Raw genomic sequence first — 18,440 nt, 5'->3', positions numbered from 1 at the left:
GGAAGCAGCAGTCAGAACTCCAATTACACACTCCTGTATGGGATGTGGGCATCTTAAACGCTGTACCAAATGCACACTACTCAAGGTTTTATAGTATGTTAAAAATTATATTTTAGGGGTCAGTACTGTGACACAGTTGGTTATGCTGCTAACTGCGAAGGGAGCATCCCGTGAGTGCCAGTTCAAGTCCTGGATGCTCCACTGTTAATGCGCTAAGGAAAGTAGAGTAAGATGACCTAAGTGCTTGGGTCCCTGCCACTCACATGGAGACAGAGTTCTAGGCTCTGGGCTTCAGGCTGGCCCAGATGTAGTTGGTTTGGTCACTTGGGGAGTGGACCAGTGGATGGAAGATCTCTTTCTCCCTCCCTCCCTCCCTCCCTCTCTTTCTCTGTAACTCTGCCTTTCAAGCAAATCAATAAATCTTTTTTAAACATTAAATTTTCATTGTAATCACTTTTATGTTCAAAAGAAGTCAGAGAGATAGAGGGGAAATCTTTATTTTTAGACTTTCTTTTAAAAACTATATTGAGACCCATTAGATAATAAATGGTAACTGAAATCATGACAGTGAATGATATCAAACACATGGGATATATAAAGTGAGAGCTGAACCAAAGAAGTCACATCTAAAACTGAGATTTGCCAAAATTAAAGTTGATTATTAGCAGAGTTGGGAAGAGAACTCAGATTTACCACTATCCAACCTAAGAATTAAGGTATTATACACTGAATCACCAGGCAGGTCTTAAAATTCAGATTCCCAGGTAATTATCATGGAAACTGATACTGTAGTCTGAGAAGGAGTATGAAAGTGCTAGAAGAGGAAATTAAAGAAACAGCCATAATCTTCAAGCAATGAATAAGGGGAGCAACCCAAATACACATATAATTATATATAAGGATGACTATGAAGCATGTTGGTATCGTGAAGAAAGAAAGATTATAATCAGGCAGGGGTGTGTAAATCAGGAAAGGCTTCTCAAAGGATAAAGTATGCAATGCACTTCACTCTTAGCACAATTCATCAAGCACTTGCTGACTAGTGTTGAGAGAAGCTGCCTTAGACTTAAGATCTTTCCAACATCCTGTTTCCTCTACCCCTATCCTTGTACCCCCAAGTACAAGGAAGGGCTCTCTCTGAAGCTCCCTTAGTTGACTTGGTTCTTCCAAAAGAAATGCAACTATTGCCTTTTGGCTCTCTGAGCACCATGGCAATTGGCAAGAACAAGTGGCTCAGAAAAAGCATCAAAAAGGGAGCCAAGAAGAAAGTGGCTGATCCATTTTCTAACACTGATATGATGTGAATGCAATTGCTATGTTCAATTTAAGAAATACTGGACAGGGGCCAGCGCTGTGGCCTGAAACACCGACATCCTATAAGGGCGCCGGTTCGAGACCCAGCTGCTCCACTTCTGATCCAGCTCTCTGCTATGGCCTAGGAAAACAGTAGAAGATGGCCTAAGTCCTTGGGCCCCTGCATCCGTGTGGGAGACTCAGAAGAAGTTCTTGGCTCCTGGCTTTGGATTGGCGCAGCTACAGCCATTGCGGCCAACTGGGGAGAGAACCAGCGGATGGAAGACTTCTCTCTCTCTCTCTCTCTCTCTCTCTCTCTCTCTATCTGCTTCTCCTTCTCTCTCTGTAACTCTGACTTTCAAATAAATAAATAAATCTTAAAAAAAGAAAAAAAAAAGAAATAATTGGACAAACAGTAGTCAAGAGGACTCAAAGGAACTAAAATTGCATCTGATAGCCTTAAGGGTCATGTGTTTGAAGTCCATCTTGCACTCTGCAGAACGATTAAGCTACATTTAGACAATTCAAGCTAACTACTGAGGATGTCCAGGACAAAAAGTGCCTGACTGAGGCCAGCATTTTGGCTTAATAGGTTAAGCTACCACCTGATACTCCAGCATCCAATATGGGCACCAGTTCATGTCTATACTGCTCCACTCCTAATCTAGTTTCTTGCTAATGTGCGTGGCAAGGCAATGGAAGTTGGCTCATGAAATTGGGCCCCTACCACCCATGTGGGAGACCTGGATGAAGCTCCTGGCTTCGACTTGGCCAAGCCTGGCCATTGCATCCAATTGGGGATTCAACCAGTGGTTGGAAGATCTATTTCTCTTTATATGTGTGTCTCTCTCTCTGTAACTTTGTCTTTCAAATAAATGAAAATAAATCTTAAAAAAAAAATATGCCTAGGCCAGCGCCACAGCTCAATAGGCTAATCCTCTGCTTGCGGCACCGGCACACCGGGTTCTAGTCCCAGTTGGGGGCGCTGGATTCTGTCCCGGTTGCCCCTCTTCCAGTCCAGCTCTCTGCTGTGGCCTGGGAGTGCAGTGGAGGATGGCCCAGGTCCTTGGGCCCTTCACCTGCATGGGAGACCAGGAGAAGCACCTGGCTCCTGGCTTCGGATCAGCGTGGTGTGCTGGCTGCAGTGTGCCAGCCGCAGCAGCCAAGGTGGGTGAACCAACGGAAAAGGACAACCTTTCTCTCTGTCTCTCTCTCTCTGTCACTGTCCACTCTGCCTGTCAAAAAAAAAAAAAAATGCTGACTAACTTCAATTACTAATAGCATAGATCTTACCTATGACAAAATGTGTTTAGTGTTAAAAAAAAAATGGCAGCACATGATTGAAGCTTATGTTGATGCCAAAACTACCAACAGTTATTTGCTTTGTCAGCCCTGTGTCAGTTTTAGTAAGAAGTCAACCAACAGACACAGAAGACTCCTTTATGCTCAGCACCAGCAGGTTCACTAAAACCAGATAATGGAAATTATGACCCAAGAGGTGCAAGCAAATGACTTGAAAGAAGTGGCCAATAAACTGATTCCAGACAGCACTGGAAAAGACATAGAAAAGGCTCACCATTCTATCTATCTTCCCCATGATGCCTTGTCAGAAAAGTAAAAGTGCTGAAGAAGTCCAAGTTTGAAGAGGGAAGACTCATGGAGCTTCATGGTGAAGGCAGTAGCTTCTGGAAAAGCCACTGGGGATGAGACAGTGCTCAAGTAGAATGAACTGATGGATATGAACACCAGTCCAAGAACTTGCTTAAGATTTAGGCTTTGATAAGGACAAATAAAAAGCCCTATTTGTGATAGCTTTTGAACAACCACAAAAATGAAATTGTTTTAAAATCCTTCCCTAAAATGTCATTAACCAAGAAGAGTAACTTGCAGAAAAGAAGACTAAAAGAGTACCACCTATTTACATCACCCACAGCATCCACTCTGAGGACTGCCATGGGAGAGCCATCACCCACAGCGTCCACTCTGAGGACTGCCATGGGAGAGCCATCACCCACAGCGTCCACTCTGAGGACTGCCATGGGAGAGCCATCACCCACAGCGTCCACTCTGAGGACTGCCATGGGAGAGCCATCACCCAAAGCGTCCACTCTGAGGACTGCCATGGGAGAGCCTCTATATAGCAAGACAACCTTTGTTCTTGGTGCAGTTCTGCTGCTCACTATCTCGTAACTTGTCACCACCTCCCCTCAAGCTCAGAAGAACTTTGTCCAGGCTATCGTCTGTTCTTTGGGCCTGTTCATTTTTGAATCAGGATTTTTAAAAGCAATGAATGGGCCCAAAGTAAAAGACCCCTCTAAAACTGGCTATAACCCCTTCTATTTCTATCTCCCCTAAGAAGAGAATGTTTACTCTTTAATCATCTGGTTCTTCCTGGAGTCTTCTCATTTTGTGTGGTTCTTATGCATCTGTGCATGTTAATAAATTTGTACCCCCTTTCTCCTGTTGATCTGTCTATTCTCAGTTTTTTTCACCATACTCAAACACGGAATCTGCAAAGGGAAAGTCTGAATTTCTTTATACTATCTACTATACATGCTCAACGACAACCAGAAACATGAACTCCTCTTTCCTGTCCTCATAGCCAGCATTTATCACCACCTCTCAATCAGCAAGTCCTGTCAATCATTCCTGCTGAATATTTCTAAAAAGCTGAATTGATTCTTTCCTCTTCTTCAACAGCGCCTCCTGAGGTCTTACCTACACTATTACATTAACCTGAGTAGTTTCCCTGACTCTAAATTTACCTGACTGCAATCCACTCTCTACACTGCCACCAGAATATTTCTAGAAGGCAAACAGAATCATGTTAGTTCTCAGGCTGAACCACATTAGCAGATCTCCATCCCATATAGGTAACAGAGACCAAACTTTACTTTTCTGTGTACACAAGACACTTCACAACGTGTCCACTAAATGTCACTAGTCTCTCTCCGCCGCCGCCACGCTGTGTACTCCCTATTCCAGTTGAACTGAATTACCTTGCAACTCCAAGTGCGCTCTGTAGGTCTGCCTCTGCACACGCCTTTCCTTTTGCTTTGACTTCCCTCCCCAGCAGCGTCTGCCTGTCGTATTCCAGCTCATCCTTTTAAGACAGCACTCAAAGGGCTGCCTTGATGTTTTCTTCCTGCCACTCACTAAAGGACAGGCTACTGTCTTGTGCATATAATATTTACAGGACTGAGTTTCCTTGAGTCTATGATCTTATTCACCTCTGTATCCTTCTGTACCTAGCACAGCGGCTGCTCAACTGTGTAATTAATATTCGTGAAACACCACAAAGGTGGCTGCCACCTTCTTAGAACCTAAAACTAGAACACATTGCTTTGAAAAACAGGAAAATTCAAACTTAAATGACCAAAACATTTCAACACAGAGAATAGCAAGGGGCTAGGCTAGATGATTAAGACCTTTTCCAATTTTAAAATTCTGGAAATCTATATATTCTTGTTGTCTGTTTTACCATTTAAATCAGCAAAACTAGAGAGTTAAAAAAAGAGGGATAATAACTAGTAGAATATGAATAATTGGGTTATCATCATGTTTAAAGTAGACACAAAGTCCCAGATTACTAAAAAACAATAACAACAATAAAATAAAATTTCTATAAAATCTCTACCTTATAAGAATAACTGATTCACCCAAGTCAAACAATGGAAGAAAAATACAGTATACTGTTAAACCTCCAGAGAAGCCAGATCTGGCATCTCAACTTTCCAGTTAACAAAAATCCTCACTTAAATTACATCACATTTCAAAGCAGAATGACCGTTAAATAACAGTATCTCCCAAAAGTACACTACTGCGAGCTGAAATATGAACCACAAATAACAAAATTACATCATCAAGGTTATAAAATAAGTAGAACAAATTCCAAAACAGAATTTTTGACCTAAAATGTAGTTTTACATTTCAATATCTATAATAACTCAACTTTTTTTTAAAAGAATTATTTTATTTATTTGAAAGACAGAGTTACAGAATGAGGTAGAGACACTCCCCAAATGACCACAATGGCTGGAGCTGCAGCAATCCAAAGCCAGGAGCCAGGAGCTTCTTCCTGGTCTCCCATGTGGGTGCAGGGACCCAAGGAGTTGGGCCATCTTATACTGTTTTCCCAGGCCATAGCAGAGAACTCAATCGGCACCCAGGCTGGGGCTTTAACCCACTGTGCCACAGCACCGGCCCCTATAGTAACTCAACTTTGTAAATTCTTCACTGTGTTCTACTCTTTCATATTTGCTCTCTACAAGCAATGTTCACTGAAATTCATCCATTAGGTTTTTTTTAGAGGGTACAGATGTCATGACATTTATTAAAAGGCATGCTACAACACTGTACCTGTAGAAGCAGCAGTACTGTCATGGTAACAGTTAATAGGTCCATTAACAATGCCAGAAGAAAGCTCATCAGATTCCCCCCACCCATGGTCCAGTGTGAGTGGATGGTGCAGAAATTGATGGACTCATGGCGGAGTGTGTAGGGGGGGAGAGTATCCATTACTTTTTAATAAACTTATTAAAAGGCCTCTTCTACCCAAGAGTCCTAATAAGAAACTAAATATGTTCATATCCAGACCTACTTGAGAAGCATCACTTTATCATAAAGTTATTTCCAAAATGAGGTGACGATTAATCTCTAGAGGGCAAAGTTCTCTTAGGATTTCACACTTTTCTTCATGAAAGTATATATATCATATGAGCTATTCTGTAAAGATTTTAAAAAGGACAAGTAAATGAATATGCAGGCCGGGTCCGTGGCTCACTTGGCTAATCCTCCGCCTGCAGCGCCAGCACCCAGGGTTCTAGTTCTGGTTGGGGTGCCGGGTACTAGTCCCGGTTGCTCCTCTTCCACTCCAGCTCTCTGCTGTGGCCCGGGAGGGCAGTGGAGGATGGCTCAAGTGCTTGGGTCCCTACACCCACATGGGAGATCGGGAGGAAGCACCCGGCTCCTGGCTTCAGATGGGCACAGTGCCGGCTGTGGCGGCCATTAGGGAAGTGAACCAACGGAAGAAAATCTTTCTCTGTCTCTCTCTCTCACTGTCTAACTCTGCCTATCAAAAAGAATAAAATAAAAAAAATGAATATGCAGGGCAGGTGAGGAGGCAACCATAAATAAACAGGATGGATACATCTCATTTTAACAAACACTTATTAAGTACTAAAAAGAAAGACTAATACAGTAAGGTGGGCACTGTGGTGCAGCAGGCTGAACTACCGCCTGGGATGCCTGCAAGACAGCAAATGAGGAGTGAGCCAGCGGATGGAAGACCTCTCTCTCTCTCTCTCTGCCTCTCCTTCTCTTTCTGTGTAACTCTGACTTTCAAATAAATAAATAAATCTTAAAAAAAAAAAACAAATTGAGAAACTAAGAATCAAAGAAATTACAAAGAAACTTCTCTTCTTACGTTTCTACTCCAAAGAACTTGTTTTTTGTTTTGGACACTGACAACTTTTTTACTTGAGTTACTAAAAAAGCTAAATGTGTGGTCTGTTCTTGGCTGATGTATAGGATTATATGATATATGCTTTCCCATACTAACCTTTCAGTTAGCACTATTGTTCTTCCTTCAGAAAGATTCTTTTATTCATTAAAAGTTTATTGAGATATAATTCACACACCATAAAAATGTGTATTTACCCTTTTAAAGCATACAATTCAATGATTCGTAACATATTCAGGTTTATGCAACCATAACTACAACAGAACTTTCAAATGTTTTCATTATTCAAAATAACAAACTCCAGAGCTGGTGTTGTGGCACAGTGGGTTAAAGTGGACACTTGCATGCCAGTATATCATAAGAGTGCTGGTTCAAGTCCTGACTAGTTCACTTCCAATCCAGCTTCCTGCTAATCTCCTGGGAAGGCAACAGAAGATGGCCCAAGTAACAGGGCCCCTGCCGCCCATGTGGGATACCAGGAGAGAGTTCTCAGCTCCTCACCCTGCCTGGCCTAGACCTGACTACTGTAGCCATTTGGGGAGTGAACCAAGATATGGAAGATCTCTCTCTGTTGTTCTGCCTTTCAAGTAGATAGTTTAATAGATAAGTAAACAGAAGAACAGAAAAATAAGTAAATTTTTAAAAAGGAACTCTGTGCCCATTAAGAATCATTCCCTGTTCCTTTTCATGGCTGAGTTTTATTCCATTATATCTACAAATCAGCTGATGAGCAACTGAATTCTTTTCACTTTTGCATTATTAGGGATAAACCTACAATGAATATTTCTGTACATTTTGGGGAAGACATATGCCTTCACTTCTCTTAGGTTAGATACTAAGGAGCAGAATTGTTGGCTTACATGGTAACTCTATATTTAAGCATTTGAGGAACTGCCAGAATGCTTTCCAAAGCAGCTACACCATTTTACATTCTTAGAAGCAGTGTATAAGAATTTCAAATTCACCACTTGTTATAGTCTACATTTTTAAAACAATTTATCTATTTTATTTGAAAGAATTAGAGAGAGAGAGAGAGGGAGAGACAAAGCAAGAGCTCTTCCATCCGCTGGCCTACTCACCCATTGTCTATAACAGCTGGGGATGAGCCAGGTAGAAGCCAGAAGTCTAGAATGCAATCTGGGTCTCCCACATGGGTGGCAGGGGCCCAATTCCTTCATTGCCTTCCCAGGCACACCAACAGGAAGGTGGATCAGAAATGGAGCAGCTTGGTCTTGAACCAATGTTTGTATGGGATGTCAGCATTGCAGGCCACAGCTCAGTTCACTCACCTCAACTGTCTATATTTTTTATTATAACAATTCTAGTGGATACAAACCTCTTAGAGACTTTGAATAAGATTTTCCTAATGGCTCATGATGTTGAACATCTTTCATGTGATTATTGGCTATTGGCTATTGTTTTAAGGATTTATTTCATGTATTTGAAAGACAGGGTTACAAAGCGAGGTAGAAACAGACAGAGAGAGGTCTTCCATCCACTAGTTCACTCCCCAAATGGCCACAATAGCCGAAGATGGGCTAATCTGAAGCCAGGAGCCAGGAGCCAGGAGCATCTTCCAAGTCTCCCACAAGGGTGCAGCAGTCCAAGGATTCAGGCCATCTTGCACTGCTTTCTTGGTGCATTAGTAGGGAGCCAGATCAGAAGCGGAGCAGCCAGGACTCAAACCAGCACCCATATGGGACGCCAGCGCTGCAGGCCAGGGCTTTAACCCAATGCACCACAGTGCCAGTCCCTATTGGGTCTTCTTACATCTTCTTTTGTCTATTCAGATCATTAAGTCTGGGTTATTTCTCTTTTTATTGAATTGTAAGAGCTTGTTATATATGCTGTGTACAAGTCCTTGATCAGTAATGTGATTTGCTAATATCTTCTCTTATTTGGTGTGTTCCTTGTTCACTTCTTTATTTTTAAGATTTATTTATTTATTTGATAGGCAGAGCTACAAAGAGGCAGAGGCAGAGGCAGAGAGAAAGAGGTCTTTCATCTGCTGGTTCACTCCCTAGATGGCCGCAATGGCCAGAGCTGGGCCAGTCCAAAGCCAGGAGCCAAGAGCTTCTTCCTGGTCTCCCATGTGGGTGAAGGGTCCCAAGGACTTGGGCCATCTTCTACTGTTTTCCCAGTCCATAGCAGAAAGCTGGTCTCGAAGTAGAGCAGCCGGGACTTGAATTGGCAACAATATGGGATGTCAGCACTGCAGGTGACAGCTTTACCCACTACAGCACAGCACTGGTCCCTGCCTGTTCACTTTCTTAATGGCATTATTTATAGTACAAAGCTTTCACTTTTGATGAAGACCAATTTATCATTTTTCCTCTCATCACTGAACTTTTGCTGTCATATCAAGAAACCTTTGCCTAATCGCAGGCCATGAAAAGTTATTCCTGCAATTTTCTTCTAGAATTTTGAGTTCTTAGTAAGTCTAATTTTTATATAGGGTCAAAGTAAGGGATCCAAATTAACTTCCTGGCAGGTAGATATACAGTAATTCCAGCATTATTTGATGACTCTCTGAAATCTTTAACTACATGTTTTAACTTTTGCTATTATATAACTTCAGGTGTTAATTCACCTGGAATCCACTGTGAAATGTGAGTGATGTAAATAACCAAAACAACTTAATAAAACTACTTTGCCAAGGCAGAGCTGGAACTGAAACACAGGTCTTAGAATGCCAAATTTAAAAATCTGCCATTAAGACAGCTTATTTGTGAACAAGTTTCTAATTTAGTCATTAAAGCAAAGATAAACTTGGGGCTGCTGCTGTAGCATAGTAGGTTAAGCATCCGCCTGTGGGACCGGCATCCCATATGTCAAGTTCCAGCTGCAGCCTAGTGTGCCAGATCCCATATGGGCACTGGTTCGAGTCTCAGCTGTTCCTCTTTCCATCCAGCTCTCTGCTAGGGTCTGGGAAAGTAGTAGAAGATGGTCCTAGTGCTTGGGCCCCTGAACCTGTATGGGAGACCCAGAAGAAGCTTCTGGCTCCTGGTTTCAGATCGGCCCAGCTCCAACCATTGTGGCCGTTTGGGGAGTAAATCAGCAGATGGAAGACCTCTCTATTTCTCTCTGTAACTCTGCCTCTCAAGTAAATAAATAAATCTTAAAAAAAAAAAAAAGGATAAGCTTGAAACTGTATTGATTGGTAAGGTTACACATAGCATTTACCTGAGATGTTTAAGATTTTGCTTGCTTATTTTCATATAAATCAATAATAGTAGCTACAAGACTATTGTGTTCTCCCTTTGTCCCAACACAACAACCTTAGAAAAGAGTAACAAGTATGTACTCCACTATCTACTCTTTTCACAGATGGGGAAACTAATACAAAGAGAAGTTAAGTTGCTTAAAATCGAGAATGAGTAATTGCTAGGAACCCAGTTGGCTGACTCCATAGAATGTAATCTTCCTAACCACTAGGAAAGCAAATTAAGAGAAAGGCTTCACCAGGCTAATTTAAATAGATTTACAACTATATAGAAAAGGAGAGTTTGTCTATTATTGCTACTGTGCAGGATGAAGAGACAGAGAGTAAGTTCATCAGAGGGCTGACAACTCTAAAAGAGGGACATTATTAACACTACTGGTATTAGGTAAAAAAAAATATGAAATATCAATGATTCACTGAAGAAATAATCCCATTTTTTAAGAAGTTAAATATTTAACAGGTATTTTGCAATGTGGCACAACTAAGGACGTAAAAGAGTAATATAAATACAGGAAGTGAAAAGAAAGGCAGGCACAAATATAGAGGAAGGAACCCTGGGAGTCTCTACTAACCACAACATGAATGAGTCAGGCTGGTAGTGTTAATGACAGGATGTGTTGGGAAGAGACATAACACCGCAAGGCTGGAGATTAATACTTCCTTTATAGAATGGATCAGTGAGATCCCTAACAGAAAGTAGAAACCAATTTTGGTCACCACTTCAAGAAGTATAGAGAGAAACTAGAAAGGTTTCAACCAAAAGAAACAAATAGGAAAGAGCATCTATCAGGAGAAGTAAGACAATGAGGTTACTTAAGAAAGAGAACAGTGGTTGATTTAATGATAGCTCTTAGCAGGGCAGACCATGAATGCTCTTCCTCAAATCTTACCAGTCATTTAAGTCTCCGGCAAATACCACTTTCTCAAAGGGTTTTACCCAAGGTAACTCCCTTGGTTTATAGCATATCACTCTACTTTGTTCCCTTCATAGCAAATAATACTCTGAGGTTCTTCCTGTTTATGCACTTAAGGTCTCTCCTGCCCCACTAGGTCATAAACACCACAAAAGCATGGACCTTGAACACTGTTTATCTCTAGCAAATACCAATGATACCTGTGACATAATGGGTACTCGGTAAATATTTGCAGCATCTAAGTCCATGAAGAAGTAACATGGAAAATGAACAAGAGGATACCAATAAGACACAGGAGGAATAACTTGATGGTCAAAGTAAAACCCACAGGCTGCAGAGGGATATTGTGAGTCTTTAGGAACAAAATTGTACATCTGTCTTAGGAGTTCTACAAATTCCCTGCCTAAATAATTTCTGGTGGTTAATCCCAACATTAGTCTTCACTATCTTAGAGCACAGAAATGCAGTCCTAATAATAAGTAATAAACAAATATCATTGAGCTCTTATTGTATACTGGACAGCATTCTTAGGCTTTCCACATATCAAATCATTTAACTCTCACAGTTCTAGGAAGTACTATTCATTTTGTCATCTATAAAATGATCTTCTTCAGCCCAAAGAGGTGACATAATTAGCCTAAAGTTACTCAGATCATAGCTAGTGGAACCAGGACTTAAATTCAGACAATTGTACTTGAGTCATTCATTTAGGCTGAAAATGAATTCAAACAGCAAAAATATGGAAAAGAGGAAGTACAGGGGCCAGCACTGTGCCGTGGTAGGCTAAGCTTCTATCTGTGGTGCCAGCATCCTATAGGGAAGCCAGTTCATGTTCCAGCTGCTCCTCTTCTGGTCCAGCTCTCTGCTTATGGCCTGGAAAGCAGTGGAAAATGGCCCAAGTGCCTGCACCCCTGCATGCATGTGGGAGACCCAGAAGAAATTCCTGGCTCCTGGCTTTGGATCGGCACAGCTCTGGCCATTGCGGCCATTTGGAAAGTAAACCAACAGATGGATGACCTCTCTATCTATAAGTATGCCTCTCAAGTAAGTAAAATATTGAAAAAAAGGAAGTACAATGGGTTGATAAATGATGGCATAGGAATCAGTTGACATAGATTTCCCTCATGGCTAGATATGTTGTATGGTTCCCTGCAGATTCCATCTTGCTATAACATTCCAATATATCCTATAACATTATTGATATTCTAGTTTTGTCTCTTTCATAATGTTTTGATTCAAAGAACTGAATGAAATAATTAGACATTCATGCCAAACCAGAAAGGCATTAGAATGAGCCCCAACATACATGTTTACCAATTTTTTTTTTTTTTTGACAGGCAGAGTGGACAGTGAGAGAGAGACAGAGAGAACCGTCTTCCTTTTGCTGTTGGTTCACCCTCCAATGGCTGCTGCGGTAGGCGCGCTGCGGCCGGCGCACCACGCCGATCCGATGGCAGGAGCCAGGTGCTTCTCCTGGTCTCCCATGGGGTGCAGGGCCCAAGCACTGGGGCCATCCTCCACTGCACTCCCTGGCCACAGCAGAGAGCTGGCCTGGAAGAGGGGCAACCGGGACAGGATCGGTGCCCCGACCGGGACTAGAACCCGGTGTGCCGGCGCCGCAAGGTGGAGGATTAGCCTAGTGAGCCGCGGCGCCGGCCATGTTTAACAATTATTAACACAAGGACTATCTTCATGTACACAAGCATAATCAAACATATGGATAGTGGATTATTACAAAGCAAATGTAAAAGTCAACTTTATTCCATCCCTAAAAGAATTTGACTGAATCTGAAATGCATATAATTCATTTCTTTCAAAAAATCTAAGAAAGACTGGTACAAGAAAAATACTAAGGGGGTTTTCATTATCAAAGAGAAATCCAGTGAACATCAGTAAACATAAAGTAACTTACCAAAAATCACTAAATAATCTCTAAGTGATGCGTACTTAGGAACCCGATAACATCCCAGGTGCTATTTCACAACAGGAATTACATTTAAATTTGAAAAATGTTGTACAGTTCATAAGGAAACCCAGGTTTTTTGTGCCTATTGTGTTGATAAATAGCATTAACAAGCACAGTGAGAGCCAACAAACACCCAAACAGAAACAAGTACCAAATTATACCTGTTTATCCTCCAGCAGGTCAGGCTCCCCTCTGCTAGACCCAGAGCTGACATCGTCTTCATCAGAACTGTTGATGACCTCCTCCTCGTCGGAGGGAAGATCACCAAGACCAAGATCCAGATCACTCTGACCCTCCTGGGCTGCTCCAGAACTGCTTCAACAGAAAGTATGCATTAGTCACCTTTATCATGGGGAGTGCCAGCAAAACTAGTATTAGCCATTTTACCCCTGCGATGTAAGGACGGGACAGCTAAGGACTACAGCTCGATCATCCGAACACCTCCCACCCTTCCCCTGACTCACTGACAAAAACCCAAATTGGTTTTGGGCTTACATTTTATTTATTTTTGTAAAAAAAAGATTTATTTATTTCAAAGACTGAGTGACAGAGGGAGGGAGAGACAGAGAGATCTTCTATCTACTGGTTCACTCTCCAGATGGCCACAATGGCCAGGGCTGAAGAAGCCAAAGCCAGAAGCCTAGAACTCCATCTGGATCTCTCATGTGGGTAGGAGGGGAGGGGGCCAAGAATTCGAGCCATCTTTTGCTGCTTTCTCAGGGACAGCAACGGAGAACTGGATTAGAAGCAGAGTAGTGGGAACTCGAATTGGCACTCTGATATGAGATACCGGTGTCACAGGTGGCAGCTTAACCTGCTGTACCAGAATGCCAGCCCTTGGGCTTATGTTGTAGTTTAATTTTAGTATCAATTTAATATTTTAGTGACAGGAAGGTGGATGGGAAGCAAGTTTCCCAGCTTCCTTTATTCTATTCTTCCACACATCCTTCCCCTGGAATATCATGTCTCCACTCCAGCTACAAACCAAGACACCTTACAGGGAGTGAGCTGGCTTACTACAAAGGGTAGTGGCTGCACAGGTCCTCTAGAAGAGCTGCTGCCTCCTTAGGCCTTAGTGTTTAAAGCACCAGTAACAACAACAACAAAACAAAGAAATACACCTCTGAGGTTGGGAATTAATGATGGTGACTAAAGTCAACAGTGCAAGGGCCAGTACTGTGGCTTGGGGTCAAGCCGCTGCCTGTGACATGGCGTCCCATATCAACACCAGTTTGAGTCCTAGCTGCTCCACTTCTGATTCAGCTCCCTGCTAATGGTTCTAGGAAAACAGCAGAAGATGGTCCAAGTGCTTGGGCCCCTGCCACTCACATGGGAAATCTAGATGGAGTTCCTGGCTCCTGGCTTTTGCCTGGCTTAGCCCCAGCTGTTGTGGCCATTTGGGGAGTGAACCAGTAAACAGAATAACAGAATCTCTCTCTGATCTTCCTTTCAATAAACAGATACATCTTTAAATAAAAAAAAAAAGTGCATGTGCCTATGTGAACAGGCGCCCACCTCTCAGGTTGTCACTGTTAGATTCTTGTGCTGCAAGGCATGGGAAGAAGTAAGGAAATGCTACACATTCCGAGGCTTGCTCCAAACCTGCTGACTCAGAAACTCTAGGGTACGGGGCCCAGCAATCCGCAGTTTAACAAGCCCTTCAGGTGATTCTGATGCAATCTGAAGTATGACAAACATCGGTCCCAAGCCATTTACTACTTCCCCCTCCTCAAGGCTTCTGAGTGTGTTTTGAGACAGATCCATGAATCTCTAAGCCACTGCTGCAATTCAGGCTGCAGGGGGAATTCCACAGCAAAGTTCCCCAGCAAGAGGAGGGAAATAGCTCTTCTTAGCATTCCTTGCTAAGACTCTGAAGTAGTCTGCCTATAACAACTGCTCTCTGTCATCGGTCAACAAGAATACCTGCAGGATCCAAGAGTGCAGGTGGCACCAGTAAAAGACCCACAGAACATCACCAGGGCAAACACTGAAGCACAACAGAGGGACACTGCCTCCCGCTCGGGCAGGCTCTTTCAGCAGGTCATAAGCAGGTCACTCTTCTGCCAAGGCTAGCAGAGGACTTCTAACGGGAATCTTAAAAGCTAAAGATAAACTTTCTTCCAGTTCCTGATTACACATTGTAGGATACAGCACTGCCTTAGAAGCCATTCTTGGAGCCCAAATGTTACACAAGCCAGTTGGACAGAGGCAGAATGCCAAAAGGAACACCTCCCACTGCCAAAGACCGGGTTTCCTATTACTCAGCGGCCAGGGGCCTCAGGGAATCATGTCACAGCGTCAGTTAGGTGGGTGTGTGCTTATCAGAGCTCCCTGTGACAAGGAGACCCACTCCTTGAGGGTGGAGTGAGGGGAGGAGAGTGAAAGGCAAATCACTGGCAAAGCCAACCCAGCTGGGCAACTATTTGCTGACTTAGACTAGCAAGAGTAATGAGTTAACAGGGAGCAGACTGTGGTCCATCCACAAGGACAGAGGAAAACATACCTTCACTTGTTTTTATCTTAATTCCTTATCTCTTGACATCTTCTAAAACCTTGTTATCTCAACACAAGTTCAATTTCCAAACAGTACCAGCATCACCTGGGTGCTTGTTAGAAATGCAAAATCTCAGACCCCACCCTGGCTGCTGGAATCAGAGCTTGTGTTCTAACAGAGTCGCAGTAATGTATACAAGAACCTACTTTCTCTTTTAAAAAAAAAAAATTTTTTTTTTTTTGAACAGGCAGAGTGGATAGTGAGAGAGAGAGACAGAGAGAAAGGTCTTCCTTTGCCTTTGGTTCACCCCGCCTATGGCTGCTGCGGCCAGCACACCACTCTGATCTGAAGGCAGGAGCCAGGTGCTTCTCCTGGTCTCCCATGCGGGTGCAGGGCCCAAGCACTTGGGCCATCCTCCACTGAACTCCAGGCCACAGCAGAGAGCTGGCCTGGAAGAGGGGCAACCAGGACAGAATCTGGCGCCCCAACCGGGACTAGAACCCGGTGTGCTGGTGCCGCAGGCGGAGGATTAGCCTATTGAGACGCGGCGCCGGCCTAAAATTTTTTAATTTTAATTTTTAATTCGTTTTTAACAGATTCAATGTGCTTTGTGGGCACAATTCTAAGAACATAATGATATTCCATTCTTTCTTCCCTCCCTCCCCCTCTCCCTCTCCCCTCCTTCCTTTTCCTCTTCTTTTTAGTTTTTGAGATGACTAAACTTTTACAGATATTTTACAGTAAAAAGGCTTAATACTTCACTTAAATAAGAATTTTAACAAGTGAAAAGCAAAAAGACAATAGTTTAGTGGGAATATAGACTACAGCTATAAACAATAATTGAATGGAAAAATGACCATTTCACTCATATACAGTAAAATATGAAGTAATCATAGATCACCAAAACATTAGTAGTATAACATTCTTTCTTTTCCTTTTTTAAAAGATCAATTTATTTATTTGAAAGGCAGTTACAGAGAGGCACAGGCAGAGAGAGAGAGAGAGAGAGAGAGAGAGAGGTCTTCCATCCGCTGGATCACTTCCCAAATGACTGCAACAGCAGGAGCTGGGAGCCAGGAGCTTATTCAGGGTCTCCCATGCAGGTGCAGGAGCCCAAGGACTTGGGCCATCTTCTACCGCTTTCCATAGCAGAGAGCTGCGTTGGAAGTGGAGCAGCTGGGATTCAAACCAGCCCCATGTGGGATGCTGACACTTACCCACCAGCCCCTAACATTCTTAATCATTGGTTTCACAAAGGTATAAAACAAAGTTTTACAAAACTATTTTTTCAGCAATACTGATTTACACAGACATGTCTTCTTTTTTTGTTTTGTTTTTTTAAATTTTAGCTCCCACACATAAGGGAGTATTTGTCTTTCTGGGTCTGGCTTATTTCACTCAACATTATGTTCTCCAGTTGCATCCATTTTGCTGCAAATGGTAAAACTTGATTCTTTTTTATAGCTGAAAAATATTCATACACCACATTTTCTGTATAAATTCATCTGATGATGGACACCTTGGCTGATTCCAAATTTTTTTTTCTTTTTTTTTTTTTAATTTTTATTTTTGACAGGCAGAGTGGACAGTGAGAGACAGAGACAGAGAGAAAGGTCTTCCTTTTGCCGTTGGTTCACCCTCCAATGGCCGCCGCGGTAGCGCGCTGCGGCCGGCGCACCGCGCTGATCCGATGGCAGGAGCCAGGTGTTTATCCTGGTCTCCCATGGGGTGCAGGGCCCAAGGGCTTGGGCCATCCTCCACTGCACTCCCTGGCCACAGCAGAGAGCTGGCCTGGAAGAGGGGCAACCGGGACAGGATCGGTGCCCCGACCGGGACTATAACCCGGTGTGCCGGCGCCACTAGGCGGAGGATTAGCCTATTGAGCCGCGGCGCTGGCCAAATTTTTTTTTTTTTTCAAGCTACAACAAGGGACCAGCACTGTGGCACAACGGGTAAAGCCGCACCTGGGGTGCCAGCATCCATATGGGTGCCAGTTCGAGACCCAGCTGTTCCTCTTTCGAGCCAGCTGTTTGCTATAGCTTGGGAAAGCACTGGTGGATGGCCCAAGGACTTGGGCCCCTGCACCCACACGGAAGAACTGGAAGAAGCTCTTGGTTCCTGGCTTCGGATCGGCACAGCTCCGGCCTTTGCAGCCATTTGGGGAGTGAACCAGCAGATGGAAGGCCTCTCTTCTCTCAGCCTCTGCCTCTCTGTAACTCTGCCTTTCAAACAAATAAATAACTCTTGAAGAGAAAAAAAGCTACAACGAAGCAGTTTTATTTTTCCTTCTAACTGATGAATATAAACTAAGGCGGTTTCAATGAAATGCAAAGCATTAAATAGATAAATTGTAAAGAAAAATGTAAAGTAGGTTTCAAATAAGAATAGCTTTTTTCTGAATTAAATTGTAATACAAACATGTATTACAATTTTTTGTAATACATATTTTTGAAAAATCAAAACTATATAAAAAGGCATGAAAGAAAAAAGTAAAATCTGAAATTTCACCACTCAATAGATCACCACTGCTTAATTTTCACTAAATAATTTTCTTCTAGAAACCTCACAATTCATATACATACATAAACATAGTTTTACCTGAATCATTTTTAATGTAATAAATGGAGAATATTCTTATGTCTCATAAGTTATAGCTAAGTGCTTACAAAAGATGTATCATTCTTGGGTGTTTCTTTTTTTTTTTTTTTTGACAGGCAGAGTGGATAGTGAGAGAGAGAGACAGAGAGAAAGGTCTTCTTTTTTGCCGTTGGTTCACCCTCCAATGGCCGCCGCGGCCGGCGCATCGTGCTGATCCAAAGCCAGGAGCCAGGTGCTTCTCCTGGTCTCCCATGCGGGTGCAGGGCCCAAGCACTTGGGCTATCCTCCACTGCACTCCCGGGCCACAGCAGAGAGCTGGCCTGGAAGAGGGGCAACCGGGATAGAATCCGGCGCCCCAACCGGGACTAGAACCTGGTGTGCTGGCGCCGCAAGGTGGAGGATTAGCATGTTAAGCCGGCCTTCTTGGGTGTTTCTTTACAGTTAATAAAGTCTTGGGGCCAGCGCTGTGGCATGGCGTGTAAAGCTGCCAC

General features: G+C 42.9%; 1 protein-coding gene across 2 annotated transcripts in view; it reads right to left on the bottom strand.

The window, feature by feature from the left end:
• Positions 1–18,440, bottom strand: part of FGD6 (FYVE, RhoGEF and PH domain containing 6) — a 145,577-nt gene that overhangs the window by 69,088 nt on the left and 58,049 nt on the right. Inside the window, exon 3 of one of the 2 annotated variants that reach the window (XM_062203114.1) lies at positions 13,019–13,172. In XM_062203114.1, coding sequence (XP_062059098.1) covers positions 13,019–13,172 — 154 coding nt within the window. The remainder of the gene's footprint in view (positions 1–13,018; positions 13,173–18,440) is intronic. The other variant, XM_062203115.1, reaches the window with a different exon arrangement.

The sequence above is a fragment of the Lepus europaeus genome, chromosome 10 (assembly GCF_033115175.1).
Source record: "Lepus europaeus isolate LE1 chromosome 10, mLepTim1.pri, whole genome shotgun sequence".
NCBI lineage: Eukaryota > Metazoa > Chordata > Mammalia > Lagomorpha > Leporidae > Lepus > Lepus europaeus.
The sequence above is the reverse complement of the archived record's forward strand: the minus strand, read 5'-3'. Positions and strand labels throughout refer to the sequence as shown.